This window comes from Argentina silus, assembly GCF_951799395.1.
Source record: "Argentina silus genome assembly, chromosome: 1".
Classification (NCBI taxonomy): Eukaryota; Metazoa; Chordata; class Actinopteri; order Argentiniformes; family Argentinidae; genus Argentina; species Argentina silus.
In genome coordinates this window covers 34,258,274-34,276,058 of record NC_139655.1, presented here as the reverse complement: position 1 = coordinate 34,276,058, position 17,785 = coordinate 34,258,274, and the positions used below count along the sequence as shown (strand labels likewise).

The 17,785-nt window shown below is 44.3% G+C and overlaps 1 protein-coding gene across 1 annotated transcript in view; it reads right to left on the bottom strand.

Moving 5' to 3' along the window:
* The window catches only part of LOC310817842 (catenin delta-2-like), a gene marked incomplete at both ends in the record, with an annotated part of 185,540 nt that overhangs the window by 111,379 nt on the left and 56,376 nt on the right, over nucleotides 1-17,785 (bottom strand). The window contains 1 exon segment of the mRNA XM_083688557.1: nucleotides 1,000-1,034. Within this exon segment, the coding sequence (XP_083544683.1) occupies nucleotides 1,000-1,034 (35 nt within the window).

Sequence of the window (17,785 nt, the reverse complement as noted above, 5' to 3'; positions counted from 1 at the left end):
ATATTCCAAACCGCATGTCTCTATCATAATCCCTTCAAAAGGTTCTTGGCGTGTTTACCCTTGAAGGATGGCCAAAATGAGGCTGACTAAATCAACGAAGGCCAGAAGGAAAAAAGCAAAAATCTGGAAAATAGCATCTTAACTAATTAGCGCTAGGCTACCTGACTCATTAGGCTACCTGACTCATTAGGCTACTTGACTCATTAGGCTACCTGACTCAATTTCTCACTGAACTCATATTTCTTCTCGAATCTGCAGAACATAGTAAAAACAATACTGAGGTAAGACAGATCTTAATATTGAGACACAGAGCGTACCCCGAGCCTTTTGTTGTCAAAGCCTTTTACATTTCATTCAGCTCATGTCATCCTTATTTAGCTTTCTGTGTAAATCCTCCAAAGTTGCTGTAAAACAGCAGCACCGCTCTGTCAACAGTGCGTAGTGCTTATTATCAGATGTATTAGGTTACAAAATCAGACTTCTTTGACAAAATGTTAATGATGTGTCAGAGAAATACCTCACTGAACGATTCACAACACGAATGATAAAGGTGTTTTGGGAAAATGTGTTTCAGTGAAATTTCATCACCAAAGCGCGTTTTCTCTCACACCACACATATGTGTGTAATCCTAGACTAGAAAGCATAGCCCTCAATGGAAATTCTCAATTGAATGGAAGATTTAGCCTAGGACTAGACTTGCAAGAATTTCATTCTATGTCTATTAGGCACAAAACAGACTTCAATGCATATAAATGCCTCATCATAAAAATGCATTATCGTTATTTTGTTGAATGAGTGTACATGGCTGATACCTGTGTAAGTCCAGGTAGCATTTGTCACAGCTAAACGCTAACGGCTAGGATAGCTTGTCTGTTTCTGTGATTGCGGCCAGAGCTCACTAACATGTCTGTTTACCTTTTCCTCAGAAATATAAATGAGATATTTGACATCGGGAGGAAGAATTTCAGAATTATGAAATTAAAATGTGTGACATTTACCTTGAGTGTTCCAGCGAAACTGCTCATCTGCCGAACTGTAAGAAAACAAACACAAACAGTTTGGGTTAATGAAAGACTACGAAATTCAAGATTTTGCAGTTTTATAGTTCCTGGTTGCCACCCATTGACGTGTTTATCACTATACGGAGGTCCACATCTGACACAGTTGCCGAAAAAGTCAACAAGACGTGCTTTAAAGGCGAAAAATCAGGTCCATCATCTCAATACAGTATATGACTTAACCTGCATGAGACCAGGCAGGTCTGTGAGTAGCAGCAAGGCCAGGGATGAGTTTTCCAAAAGACGACTTTTCACAATCTAAACCCATACCTAGACCAGCCAAATTGCAAACATTGACTTTTCGATTGTTACTCTCCTTCAGTTTTTTGCGGCTGGGGGTTGGTGGAAGAAATTAAGTTCTACTTTACCCACGAAGCTTTGGGGAAACTCACCCTAGAGCCTGTATATATATATATGAATGTGTGATACAGTTTTTCCAATTAAAATGTACTGTAATTATCATAAAGCATTAAGGCAGCATAGATGTTTGATGGCTCTCGGCTAGAACATAACAGGCTGTTATGGCTCCCTATAGGACCCGGGGAGCCAATGAGAGAGTCAATGACAGAATGATTTCCTGTTTACAACACAGAGAGCTCAGATTAAAGCCTGTCATGCAGAGTTCATCGACACAGGAGAGGAGTATCGAGTTCCCCGATGGGTTGGTCAATAAGACAGAAGACAGAGTGCTGATGGATATGGACTCATTTGTTTGATTCCATCTGGGTCATCTGTCTGTAGGTGGGTCTGTCTGTCTGTCTGCGCACACACACACACTTTACAGAAACACACACACACACTCTTTTTCTTTTTCTCTCTCTCTGTGTCGTTTCTCTCAAACACACCACGCACGCACGCACCCCAGGGCCTATATACACATATATATATATATATATATATATATATATATACACAGTTAGGTCCGGAAATATTTGGACAGTGACACAATTTTAATAATTTTGGCTCTGTACATCACCACAATGGATTTGAAATGAAACAATCGAGATGCAATTGAAGTGCAGACTTTTAGCTTTAATTCATGGGGTTGAACAAAAATATTGTATGAAACGTTTAGGAATTGGATAAGAACCATTTTTATACACAGTCCCCTATTTTCAGGGGCTCAAATGTAATTGGACAAATTTACATAATCATAAATACAATTTTTAATACTTTGTCGAGAATCCTTTGCAGACAATGACTGCCTGAAGTCTGGAACCCATGGACATCACTAAATGCTGGGTTTCCTCCTTTGTGATGCTTTACCAGGCCTTTACTGCAGCTGTCTTCAGTTGTTTGTTCGTGGGTCTTTCTGCGATAAGTTTTGTCTTCAGCAAGTGAAATGCATGCTCTATCAGGTTGAGATCAGGTGATTGACTTCCGCCATTGCAGAATATTCCACTTCTTTGCCTTAAAAAACTCCTGGGTTGCTTTCGCAGTATGTTTTGGGTCACTGTCCATCTGTACTGTGAAGCGCTGTCCAATCAACTTTGCTGAATTTGGCTGAATCTCAGCAGACAGTATATCCCTAAACACTTCAGAGTTCATCCGGCTGCTTCTGTCTTCTGTCACATCATCAATAAACACTAGTGACCCAGTGCCATTGGAAGCCATGCATGCCCATGCCATCACACTGCCTCCACCGTGTTTTATAGATGATGTGGTATGCTTCGGACCATGAGCAGTTCCAAGCCTTCAACATAAGTTTTTCTTCCCATCATGCTGGTACAGGTTGATCTTCAGTTTCATCTGGCCAAAGAATGCTGTTCCAGAGCTGGGCTGGCTTTTTTAGATGTTTTTTGGCAAAGTCTAATCTGGCCTTTTCTTTTCTTGAGGCTTATGAATGGTTTGCACCTTGTGGTGAACCCTTGTGAAGTCTTCTCTTTATGGTTGACTTGGGATAATGAAATGCCGACCTCCTGGAGAGTGTTCTTTCGCTTGGCTAGATGTAGTGAAGGGGTTTTTCTTTACCATGTGAAGGATCCTGCCATCATCCACCACTGTTGTCTTCCGTGGACATTCAGGCTTTTTTGTGTTGCCGAGCTCACCAGTGCGTTCTTTTTCTCTCAGAATGTAACTGTTGATTTGGCCACTCCTAATGTTGCCGCTATCTGTCTGATGATTTTGTTTTGTTTTTGCAGCATAAGGATGGCCTGTTTCACTTGCATTGAGAGCTCCTTTGATGTTGTGCGTTCACAGCAACAGCTTCCAAATGCAAATGCCACACTTGGAATCAACTCAGACCTTTTACCTGCTTAATAAAGAAATAACAAAGGAATAGCCCACACCTGTCCATGAAACTGCTTTTGAGTCAATTGTCCAATTACTTTTGGTCCCTTGAAAAAGAGGGGGCTACATATTAAAGAGCTGTAATTCCTAAACCCTTCCTCCAATTTGGATGTGAATACCCTCAAATTAAAGCTGGGATGTGGTAGAACGGGAGATTCACAGCTTGAAAGTGCACCTGAAAAATCTGCAGGAACTGAGTGAGCAATCATGTCATCGTGGACCAGAATCTCAAAGGAATGTTTCTAACATCTTGTGGAATCAATGCCACGGAGAATTGAGGCTGTGTTGAGAGCCAGTATTAGTATAGGGTTCCTAATAAAGTACTCAGCATGTACATCCATCTCTCTCTCTCTCTCTCTCTTTCTCTCTCTACACAAGATACAAGTTCCTTTTATTGCAACACCACCAGCGTTGTTACAGTACATGATGTACACAGAGTAGTGTAGATGAGTTGCAGTGAGATGGAGTTCACAGGTTCACAGGTCACATATAGGGCAAAATGGTGGCCTTATTGGGTATACAACCCTCCTCACAGTTGCTTGTATGTATATTCAATATCACCATGTCTGTATAGTCATCTAAGAATTCACAATGGTCACTCAAGGTGTTCTAATCAGTACATTCAAAGCAGCCCTTCCGAGTTTTGATCGCACATTTGATCGTATCATTCAATCTATCTACCTATCCAGATATCAATTCCTTACTTCCTTCAGTCCATCCATCCATCTATCCATCCATTCATCCATGGACATATATATATATATATATATATATATATATATATATATATAAAAGAGTGTGCAAAGCTGCCATCAAAGCAAAAGGTGGCTACTTTGAAGAATCTAAAATATAAAACATATTCTGGTTTGTTTAACACTTTCTTGTTTACTACATAATTCCATATGTGTTCCTTCGTAGTTTTGATGTCTTCAATATTAATCTACAATGTAGAAAATAATAAAAATAAAGAAAAACCATTGAATGAGAAGGTGTGTCCAAACTTTTGACTGGTACTATATATATATATATATATATATATATATATATATATATATATATATATATATATATATATATATATACACAGTGGGGGAAATAATTATTTGATCCCCTGCTGATTTTGTTAGTTTGCCTGATTACAAAGAAATGAGCGGTCTATAATTTTTATGGTACTTTTATTTTAACAAATAGAGACAGAATATCAACAAAGAAGTCCAGAAAAAACACATTATATAAAGTTATAAATTCATTTGCATTTGATCGAAGGAAATAAGTATTTGATCCCCAAGCAAAACATGACTTAGTACTTGGTGGAGAAACCCTTGCTGGCAAGCACAGAAGTCAGACGTTTCTTATAGTTAGTCACCAGGTTTGCACACATCTCAGGAGGGATTGTGGTCCACTCCTCTTTACAGATCCTCTCCAAATCCTGAAGGTTTCAAGGCTTTTGCTTGGCAACTCGAAGCTTCAGCTCCCTCCACAAATTTTCTATAAGATTACGGTCTGGAGACTAGCTAGGCCACTCCATGACCTTAGTGTGCTTCTTCTTGAGCCACTCCTTTGTTGCCTTGGCTGTATGTTTTGGGTCATTGTCATGCTGGAAGACCCATCCACGACCCATCCTCAGTGCTCTGGCTGAGGGAAGGAGGTTCTCGTCCAAGATCTTACGGTACATGGCCCCGTCCATTGGCCCCTCAATGCAGTGAAGTCGTCCTGTACCCTTAGCAGAGAAACAACCCCAAAGCATAATGTTTCCACCTCCGTGTTTGACGGTGGGGATGGTGTTCTTGGGATTGTAGCATTCAGCATTTCTCTCCCTCCAAACACGAAGAGTCGAATTTATGCCAAAGAGTTCAATTTTGGTCTCATCTGACCACATCACCTTCTCCCAAGCCTTCTCTGAATCATTTAGGTGTTCACTGGCAAACTTCAGATGGGCCTGTACATGTGCCTTCTTGAGCAGGGGGACCTTGCGGGCACTGCAGGATTTCAATCCGTTACGGTGTAGTGTGTTACCAATGGTTTTCTTGGTGACTGTGGTCCCAGCTGCCTTGAGATCATTACCAAGCTCCTCCCGTGTAGTTCTGGGCTGATCCCTCACCCTTCTCATGATCATCCTTACCCCACGAGGCAAGATCTTGCATGGAGCTCCAGGCCGAGGGCGATTGATGGTTATTTTGTATTTCTTCCATTTTCTAATAATTGCACCAACAGTTGTCTCCTTCTCACCAAGCTTCTTGCTGATGGTCTTGTAGCCCATTCCAGCCTTGTGCAGGTCTACAACTCTTACCCTGATGTCCTTTGAATGTTCTTTGGTCTTGCCCATGGTGGTGGAGAGGTTGGAATGGAAGAGATTGATTCTATTGACAGGTGTCTTTTATACCCATAACAAGCAGAGATTAGGAGTACTTTTCCTAAAGTGACAGGACTAATCTGTGTGCCTCATGGGCATATAACCGGTCTGTATGAGCCAGAATTCTTGCTGGTTTGTAGGGGATCAAATACTTATTTCCTTCGATCAAATGCAAATTAATTTATAACTTTATATAATGTGTTTTTTCTGGACTTCTTTGTTGATATTCTGTCTCTATTTGTTCAACTAAAAGTACCATAAAAATTATAGACCGCTCATTTCTTTGTAATCGGGCAAACTAACAAAATCAGCAGGGGATCAAATAATCATTTCCCCCACTGTATATATAAGTACAGTAAATGACCCAGTGCATTGTAGTTGTGGTAGAGTGCATGAGTACACCTTCGCATTTACCTCGACAATCAGGTACTAACTCCCCTCTTCCAGGCCCTGTAATAAGCGTTCTATAACGCATGTTCTGATTGCACTGCAGAGCAGCACTAAATATGGGAGCTGCAGGGGGAGAGAGAAGTAGGAGGACTGGGGTGACATTGGAGTGACGGGAGGGATATTTATGGCACATACACACGCACACACGCACGCCACACACACACACACACACACACACACACACACACACACACACACACGGTGCCTGCCATGGTGAGCAATAAAGAACGGAGAGGGACAATCTGTGCTTTCAGGTCAGACAAATCAGGTAGCAGCCAGAGAGAGAGAGAGAGAGAGAGAGAGAGAGAGAGTGTGTGTGTGAGAGAGAGAGAGAGACAGACAGACAGAGACTCTTACACAGCCTCAATCCAAAACACTACACACATCAACCTGACACTCAGCAATGCTGCATCCCAAACAGCCCCCTTCAGATGAGTGTCAGGGAGGTGTTAAGAGAGAGAGAGAGAGAGAGAGAAATCACACACTCCTAGTGAGATGCCCTCTCTGAGAATTGTAAGCATATCAATTGCATTTGCTGTCGCTATGAACGTCCGTACGTCACAAACTGCACTCAGACACTCGTTTTTGGAGACAGATGTCACCGTTGTGACAATTCCCAACAAACAGACCGTCTACACCGCAAACCACACCGCTCCTGAATATTCACCTTCCTGAAAGCAATACCATTACATCCTGAAAGACTATACCAGCCTTCCAACACACACACACACACACACACACGCACGCACGCACGCATGCACGCACGCACACACTACTGCACCAACCTTCTCGCAGGTAACACACTGGATACTTTGTTCAAAGAAACACAATATTAACCTCTGCAGAACAACACAATTGAGATCATAGTGGAGCTATTCTGCCCTGACACAGACGTGTGTGTGTGTGTGTGTGTGTGTGTGTGTGTGTGTGTGTGTGCGTGTGTGCGTGCATGTGGGCTCTGTCTCTATGATTGCGGTTGAGCTTTTCTCATTGTAAAATAGGTGAAGGAGAAAGAGAGTGAGAGAGAGAGAGAGAGGGGGGGAGAGAGAGAGGGGGGGGGGGAGAGAGAGGGGGAGAGGGAGAGAGAGACTGTGACTGTGACAGAAGTAGTAAATGCAAAGGCGTGTCTTGAATGCAAGGATGTTACAAGCTGTAAAATGTCTGGAGAGGCGACCTGTAAAACGCTGTTTTAATTGTCCACACGCTGAAGCTCCAATTGTTATGGAAATGTTGCTGATGGCAGCAGCAGATTGCCCAGCCTAACTTCTAATTGGTGTTAGGGTCTGGGGCAAAGATAGAAAACAAGAAAAACACTGGGAAGAAAACAGATAACACGTCAAACATTCGAATGCTGACTTAGGGAGCGGTTGGTGAGACGTTCCATTTTTGTTCCACCACAATCTTCACCTCACTGTTCAAACTGCGGTGCGATCTGGGCGCCTTGCTTTATTCAGCCCGTTAGTCATTGTCATGCTAAACATGTCTTGTCAAATACCTACGTGGAATACTGTCCGGTGCTTGATTTAGTTGTCAGAGTGAAACAGAACCACAGGAATACCGTCTCCCCGGAAAAGTGATTATATGTATAATGGACATGATGTATTTAACCCAGGTCTGCTCTGGTCTGCTGCTTCTCCAACCACCTCTCTGACCGTCTTACATTGGTGAGTGTGAGGAACAGAGCAGGCCTTATCCTGAGTGTGTGTGTGTGTGTGTGTGTGTGTGCGTGCGTGTGTCCGTGCGTGCGTGATCCTGATGTAACAAACGAAGGTGGAACGTGCCCAACTCTTATCTTCTGTAATTCTTCCAAAAACAATGTGTTTGAGAAGCCAAGGATGAAAGTCCCAAATCAATCAAATCCACCATATTATCCTGATCGGAGTGATGTGAGAAGCCACTGTCCAAACCCGATGGGATTGATGCCAATACTTCCTTGCCTAACAACCTGCTAAACGCCTGCTTGTTTCCAGTCAAGCGTCACACAGATGTCAGGCGTCGGTTGGGATACAGAGCTGCACTCGTAACAGTAAATAAGTGATTACTTCTCGACGGGGAGACATTGCTCTGAAAGTGTTTCCCCACTGCTCCACAAATGCTTTTACATTTCTCCAGATGGCCCCCCTTTGGTCATTAAGAGGCAATTTCAGAGAAGCCATGTACACACACACATACACAGACACACACGCACTGTGATCATCACAAAACAACATTAGAAAGCCCCCTGCCAGTTATGGTTTCAACTGTCACTTAAGGACAGATCTACAACTCACTTGTGAGTATTCTACTAAGCATGAACTGATGAGGCAGGAGACAAACAATCAGTGTATGTCACACAGGGTTGAATTAAAAGTGTACTACTGTGTGTGCTACCCACTATTCGCTGTTGAGATGGGATGGGTAATAGGTTGAGCCTGCCTGGAGCGCCAGATGGGCAGGCGTTACACTTTTGAGACAGTTCCATTGGTTGCATCGTGCCAGGCAAAACAATCGATCAAGCGCAGCTCCCTTCAAATACTATTTGAAGTCGAGATGCACCGATCCGATACAGAGCATCGGCGTCAGGCCAGTATTGGCCTAAAATGTTCGGGATCGGGAATCAAGAGACTGGGAATGCTATTTACGATTTAGGATTTATTTACGATGCCATGACGCAAACGGTCGTAAAAAACCGTCGGCAAATACTCGTCGTCGACTGACACAGCTGAGGTGACACGTGAGCGCGGTGACAACAATAACAACCGTGTCTGCCGTCTGGAATGAGGTCACGCTTGAGTCACTAGAGACACCGACATTTGTAAGGCGAGTGTTTTTTGGTGTGGCAGTGGCATTTCACATAATTCTTTTTCTTTTTTCTTTTTTTCTCAAGCCTTTTTATCAGATCTGTCCTCTGTGTCAGCCAAGTACTCAAAGTAAAGGACTCGGAATCGATGTCGGTAATGAAAACGTGGTATCAGTGCATTCCTCAGTTGAAAGCAGATCTGACAGATACAGTACACATGTTTGGATGACTGTCTGACAGTATGTCCAACTGAACTTCCAAGGTCACCCCGGCTCTCATCGATTTCTGTCCAAAATGAAACATAGGATATATACAGTCACTGAGGACTTTATTAGGAACACATGTACACCTTCTCATGGTGGAGGTGGTGGAATGGTGTGGGGAATGTTTTCTTGGCACACTTTGGGCCCGTTAATACCAATCAATCATCACTTGAATGCCACAGCGTATTTGAGTATTGTTGCTGACCATGTGCATCCCTTCATGGCCACAATTTACCCATCTTCTAATGGCTACTTCCAGCATGATAATGCACGATTTCACAAAGCAAAAGTCATCTCAAACTGGTTTCATGAACATGACAATGGGTTCAGTGTTCTTCAGTGGCCTTCCCAGTCACCGGATCTGAATCCAATAGAACACCTTTGGGATGTGGTGGAACGGGAGATTCACAGCTTGAAAACCTGAAAAATGTGCAGGAATTGCGTGATGCAATCATGTCATCACGGACCAGAATCTCAAAGGAATGTTTCCAACATCTTGTGGAATCAATGCCACGAAGAATTGAGGCTGTTTTGAGATCAAAGGGAGGCCCTATCCAGTATTAGTATAGTGTTCATAATAAAGTGCTTGGTGAATATATATACATACATATATCCTATATGACTCATTTAAGAGATGCAATTTATCATAACAATTCATATGACCGCAAAATATCTTGATCAGTTGCACCGATATGATTCCAATCAATATATATGTAAATATTTATAACTGACTATAGGCCTATATCTAACTCGCCATTTCTCTCGAAAATACTTGAGAAAGCAGTAGCCCAGCAGCTCACAAGGTTTCTGAAACAGAAACAGCATATATGAGACCCCTCAGTGAGGTGTTAGGCCCCAACATAGCACTGAGACAGCTTTAGTCAAAGTCAAATCCAGATGAGGATGGCCGATTGAGTGATTGATCACGCAAGGAAGCCCAATCACCCAATCATGTTGTGGTAATCTGACCGTGTTCCCGCCCCCCTTCTGAGTGTTGCCTGTCACTCTACTGATACACACCTGATCCTCACATCGTTTATTGCCGGGGGTTGTCACAGCAACAGTGTTTACTTATTCATCACGTTGATGACAGCTCATCACGGTAACGACATCCTGTCAATCAAAACGGAGGAGCGGGGCTTTTATGTGGCACTCTGTGTGTGTGTGTGTGTGTGTGTGTGTGTGTATGTGTGTGTGTGTGTGTGTGTGCGTCGAAGAGGGCTTTTGTGCAGTGCGGGGGCGATACAATGGGATTGCAAATCACTAAATTCAAAACAATGTCAAAACTCCAGAGTGAGGAGGCAGACAGGCTTTTGTGTCTGCTTTGTCGTCGTTAAATTTGTGTGCCTGTGCATGTGTGTGTGGGTGTGCATGTACTGTAGGTGCTTCAGAGAAAAAGCCCGCTGCACACAATAGGCCTGTTGATTGAGAGTTCAACTCAAGACAGTTAAATCTACAGGAGTTGGAGAGAAACATCTCGTTGAATTTGTCACGAGCTGTGAAAATGCCCCGCCCATTACTGGATAACGGTAAACATCGGAGGCCTCAAGTAAACAACTCTGGCCTCACTGTTACGATAGTTTTTATTTTATTTTATTTAACTCTACATGATAAACACAGCAATTTCCATTGACTGTTTGTACACAATCAATAACCCGGTTTTCACATTTGAAAAACACTTTCTTTCAGAGTGTAAAATCGCTACAAAAAGAAGAGATGTGTTTCTTCGAACGGGAGCAGTTGCTGCGCTCGCCGATGGATCTTTTGACGGGGGAGGATTGTTTTCCAAATGGGGCTGATGGCAGCGAGGCCGGGGAGGGAGAGGGGCAATTTTGGAATGTGCAACGGGAAAATTACATTTAAATATATAATAAAACCCTGCTATCAAGAGACCCAGCGGTTATTGGACATTTTAGGGGTATGAGTATGTATGAACATGTGTGTATACCAGCTTATCTGTATTGACTGGTACCCCTGCTGGTTAGGAAATGATGGTACGCTCTGCGGGAATGATCCAGCATATGAAACGGGGCTCACAGATCATTTTACTGACCCTAATCTAACCCCCTAACACGCATGCATGCACACGCGCACGCACGCACACACACACACACACTGAACAAACAGGCACACACACACACACACACATACAGAGCGAGAGAAAGAGATAGAGAGAGAGTGAGATGCTGAACTCACAGACACATACACACACAAGCACAGACACAGAGATGCTGAACACGCGCGCACACATACACACACACACACACACACACACACACAGATGAAGACACACCCTGCACCCGCTCAATGCTCTCCAAATGACAAACTACCTGCATGTTCACACGTCTGATCTGATCCATAGATGTCAGACCGTATGTGTGCGCGTGTGTGTGTGTGTGTGTGTGCCCGCGTGCTTCTGTGTGTGCGTGGGTGTGTGCGTGCGTGTATGTGTGTGCGTGCACATTCCCCATGTCTGTGTGTGTGTGTGTGCGCGCGCGTCTGCGTCGGTGCCTGCTACACTGACAATGGCATCCCGAAAAAAAACACCTGCCAGTTCTCTCCCGAACGCCCGAGCTAAAAATACCGCCCTGCCCTATGACTCGACCGTACATTACCAGGTCATGATGATATCTCTGTGAAATGATACTTTCTCCCGCTCTTCTCCGCTGCTCCCGATAATGACACAGAACCTTTCTACCTCACGCTGCAGAGAGGGGTGATGTGTCAGAATGTGCACCCCTGTATCATTGTGTTTGAGCCATCAGAGAGGCACCCCGGATGCATAATGCATCACCGTAATGGTACAGAGAGCAGGAAACAACGGGTGACATTTAAAACACACGTTTTTACGTGTATTTGTAGCTCCCCGTGTTTAAACGTGCATAAACACACAGGCATATGAATCCTGAAATCAGTGATTGACTTCCAGTGGGATTATGGAAGTTAATAATTTGCCACTTTGGGGGGGGATAAAGATACTCCTCTGTACACAGACAGATATTAACACTGATTACAGAGACTGAGACAGCTGGGGTTTCCAGCAACGTTGTGCAACGGGGGAGTGCGCACGCACGCACGCACTCACGCACACATAAGCACACAAACACACACACACACATAGTGGTGGTTAGCATGTTGGGGGTAGGGGGTTGGGTTAGGGGACTTCATCGTCTGATCTGCGGTGAGTAATCGAATTGATGAGTTACTGTGAACCATGGAACCACTCGACAGATCACAGGGAGTTAGTGTGTGTGTGTGTGTGTGTGTGTGTGAAGGAGAGTAATTATCATCCTCCCACAGCTAAGTGAAATATCACGCATACGCACACACACACACACACACACACCATACACACACACACACCATACACACACACACACACACACACACACACACACACACACACACACACACACAGTCCCTCACAACCGGAGTTTGTTCAACGTAATACCATCACAATCCAACCACAGTCAAGATTCATGGGTTAACATTTAATAGACACACACACACACACACACTAATCCATCAGCTGTCATCTCCTACATCAATACTAATCCCGATAGATATCAACTAGGTACATTATTCATCACATGATACTGGAGTATAAATATCTAACACACACACACACACACACACATATTTGAAGACACACACATACACATATTTGAAGACACACACACACATATTTGAAGACACACACATACACATATTTGAAGACACACACACACACACACACACACACACACACACACAGACAGACATGGCCACATCTAATGTGTAGGCTGATTGATAAGTCCAGTGTGATTTAGAAGGACAGGGTGTAGGGGGCAGGGCTGAGCTTTTAATTAACTTGTTTGTATGAGCTGTCCCCTGCTTCGGTCATCGCAATCCATCACTCTGATATACAGGACCTAGACATCACTGTATGGGGAGAGCACACACACACACACACACACACACACACACACACACACACACACACACACACACACACACACACACACACACACACACACACGCACACGCACACGCACACATGCACACGCTCACATGCACATATACACACACACACACACACAACCACACATGCTCACATGTATACACACACACACACACAAACACAAACACACACAAACGCTCACATGTATACACACACACACACACACACTCTTTCTACAAATAATGTCATATTAGCTCATTCTTTATTGTATTTATTCAGACCAGATTTCTTTGGTACGACACTGGGGACAGCCGTTAGCAATAGCTCGCTAGCTGCTTTTGGTCTGAATTATTCATGTAGTTATTAGCTCCTGGCTAACGGCACTGCATATATATCTACCCCTTAGCCTTGGTGCATATAAAGCCCTAAGCGGTGTTACAAGCGTTTCATTCCCTTTTGCCTTTTTCCACTCAACTTTATGGATGACATAAAGTTGAGTGAACTAGCCCTGCGTCCAAATTCTCTAGTGTTTTCCCTGAAGTGTGCTCTTTAGGACTACTTTTCATGGATTTACAAGCATAGTATTGGTGTAAGATTCCATACCGACACCAATTAAAGGTTTGAGAATTGGGTTGCAAGACATTGTTTCTTGACTAACATTCAAGAAGATTCAGATGTTGTCAAATGCCATAAACCCTGGTGAAGTTTGTAGATTATGTAGATTAAAAACCACTGCAAACCTACAAAAACATTATACAATTCAGGATACTGGACGTTGAGAACATTGCTATCATTAAAGAAGCCACATCTGTAACAACCCATAGTTGTCTGTGGTAGAAGGTTCAACCAATGAAAACTGAATAAAATGCATTGTCCAGAGATGGTTCAATCTAGTTTCTACTAAATTGCTTTCACCTTTTCAGCTTTGCTTGTGGCAAAGTGGTCCAGCACCACGGCCTACAGTGCACACATATGCACATGGGTTGGAATCCGGCCTATGCCTTGCTGACATACCCTCTTCCTGGTTTTCTCTACTGTCCAATAAAAAATAAAAATAAAAAATAACCTTTAAAAAAAACACAAAAAAAACTTGCTCAACACCTCCTCCAGTCTGACAAGAGACACCTGCTACCACAACCAACAAACACAACCTCAGACAAGGAAACACTTTTTTTTCCTATTTTCTTTACAATTCACATCATGCAATTCAGAGGTCAAATAACCTTGGTCATACGAATGAACATAAAAACAAAGAACGAACTCAAAACTTGACCTTTTCCACCCCGCCGGACCAGAAGAAGTCACTCATCTCAGAATCCGACACGACTTATGAGCAGCCTTGACGATGTTGTCTACGTATGGGAGTTCAACAGCCGGTTCAACTGTGAATACGACATCGATCAGAGTTGGGGTTCCACCTCGTTTCCGCTTTCCAAATTGCTTTCACTTATTTCGTCCCGCCAGATCAGAAGTCACTCATCTGAGAGAATGTTGTTTTTCGGACACCTGGTGATTGAAAATGCGCTTTTGTAAGAGTCTATGAGAGCGCTAGGAAAGACAGTGACGGTCTACCTTGTACACTGCCTGCCCCCGAGCACAGAACAACAAATATTCATGATGAATGAACTAAGGAGAGCTTCTCCTCCTGTTTCCTCAGGCGGTGTTGGATGGGTTCGAATCCAAGAGCCCGAGGGCACCGAGCCACGCACACACACACACACACACACATACACGCACACACACCCACACACCTCCCCTGCACAGAACCATGTCTGCTGGCATATTGAGTCTCTGGAGGCAGACTGTCAGAGGAAATAAAAGATCCACAAAAAGAAACTTGCACTCACAAAGTGTGAGTGGGATCTGTCTACTTCCTGGTGTTCATTCATCAGCCTAGCAAACAAGGGTTGTCAGACAGGTAGTCGAATCAAAATGCAACTTTTGCCCATCTACACCGGTTTGAAAGATATGATGAAGAGAAGCCGTAGGATACTGGAATGTGACGTGGTGTAGAGCAATGACAATATGTATCTCTCTCTCTCTCTCTCTCTCTCTCTCTATTTATCTACTGTATCTATCTATTTATCTACTGTATTATCTATCTATCTCCTCACCGACCGACCGACCAACCATCCATCCATCCATCCATCCATCCATCCGTCCATCCATCTTTCCCTCCCTCCCTCCCTCCCTCCCTCTCTCAATCTATCCCTCCCTGCATCCATCCATCTATGTATCTAGCCAATTAAACGAACGTATCAGGATTCATCTAATTAGTCCTGGTCCACAAAACATCAAATTATACAAGTTCGCTTATGTTTCTTTAGGCTTGTTTATCTGCCCTTGCCTCATTAGTAAGAATGATTTGGACTTGGATCTCCGTTCCCTGACAGCCCGGAGGACGAGACTAGCACCTAGCAGTACTCCATGAATAAAGATCCGCCCCGACTGTCTGCCTGTCTGCCTGTCTGTCTGTCTGCCTGTCTGTCTGCCTGTCTGTGTATCCAAGGCTATCTTCTCTTTCAGAGACAGTGCCTGCATTTTCAAGAGTCTGTCTTTGACTTTGCGTCCTCTCTCTCCTCAACCATGATTTGGACAATCGACGCTTTCGTGATGAGGCAGCCAAGCCTGAAAAAACCTCAGACCACCTCGGACCTGGGCGTTAACGCTCTTCGACGCTTGTGTCTTCCTAGTGCGAGACCCCGGGTTCGAACCCCCGCCCGTCAGAAACACATTGGAAACAGGCGGTCCGGGAGGAGGGACCCTCTGATCTTCTCCACCGGGCGCTGGGTGGCGTAGTACCACTAACGTGCGTACGGCCTACCCGCAAGGTTCCTGGTTCGATTCCGACCGTCGACAACTCTCGACAGTCCGTCCCTCCTCCCTCTCTCTCTCTCTCTCTCACCCATCCTTCCTGTCAATCTCTATTGCCTCTATCCCAATAACAATGAAAATCCACCGATGTTTACTGAGAAGAAAGTGGAAAGGGAAAAGGATGTGTGGAGTTAAGGAACGGCTTTAGAGATTTGGCCCAGCCTTTGAGAAATGCCTGGTGTCAACTCCCGTCTGGAACAGGGAGACGGCGAACCGAAGGACAACAACACACGGCGGACTATTGTTCTTTGTTGCTCTCCGCCTTTATTTCCGTCATCCGTTGAGACGGTGTGATCACTGGAGACATTTGAAATTGCTAATGTCAATCTGAAGGAGGTGGTCTCTCTCTCTCTCTCTCTCTCTCTCTCTCCCTCTCTCTCTCTCTCTCTCTGGCATTGTGTGATCAGACCTTATCTATATCTCAGAGACTATCTGGTGTTGAGGGAAGATAAGCATGCATTTGCATGTTTAACACACACACACATACACACACACATCTCTTCATCTCTCTGAAGCTCTCAGACAAACTGACCAATCAGTCAGCTCATCACCAAGACAAGGTTCTTCCTCTCAGCCCCTGGGTTTTAGCCCTAGTGTGTGTGTGTGTGTGTGTGTGTGTGTGTTCGTTTGTGTCTTTGTGGTTTTAGCCCTGTGTGTGTGTGTGTGTGTGTGTGTGTGTGTGTGTGTGTGTGTGTGTGTGGGTGGTGTGTGTGTGTGTGTATATCATCAGTTCACTGCCAACATCTACAGCTGGCCTATTAGGAGGCCACACTGTCTAACCACAACCACCTACTGAACCCTGTTGTACTGATTAGATTAAGAGAGGGGGGGGGAGGAAGGAGGGAGAGGGAGAAAGAGAGAGAGGGGGGAGATGGTGGGAGGGAAGGAGGGAGGGAGAACAAGAGAGAGTAGGAGAGAGGGGGAGATGGAGGGAAGGAAGGAGGGAGGGAGGAAAGGAGAGAGGAGGGGAGAGGGAGGGAAGGAAGACAGGAGGGAGGGAGGGAGGGAGAGAGAGGGAGGGAGGGAGGGAGAGAGAGATACTGCGACGGAACAAGAGAAAGAGTGAAGGATGTTGGTAACTGTCATCATATTTCTCTGCTCTTGGAAATGCATCATTAGACCGAAACATGACTAACTGCACCCCTCTGTTCACTCCACACACACACACACACACACACACACACACACACACACACACACACACACACACACACACACACACACACACACACACAGACACACAGACACACACACACACACAGACACACACACACACACACACAGGCACACACACACAGGGCTAGAACCACAAAGACACAAACGCAGAGTGCACACCTGCACACACACACATACACACACACACACACACACACACACCAGGGCTAAAACCACAAAGACACAAACCACGGTTGCATTACCAGCCTTGCTAAAGACCTGTTAGCCTATTGGAGGGTGTTATGCATTAGCCTGTAATGTGAGTTCATCCCACGGGCAAATTTGCTGAGCCTGGAAATACCCTAAAGGTTAATGGTGTAATAGACCCCTCCATTATAGTCTGAGGGAGGCGAGATGATGGAGGGATGGAGAGAAAAAAAGGGCTATTATTGTAATGTTCATGCTCATCTAGTCTGGTCTGTTTGTAACACGGTGTATTCCTGTCTGTGTTTGTCTGCCGTTGGAATGGCAACATGTGAGGTTTCTTTCTATTCCATGTAGGGCTGGTTTCCCGGACACAGATAAAACGTAATCCTAGATTAAAATGCATGTTCAATGGACAT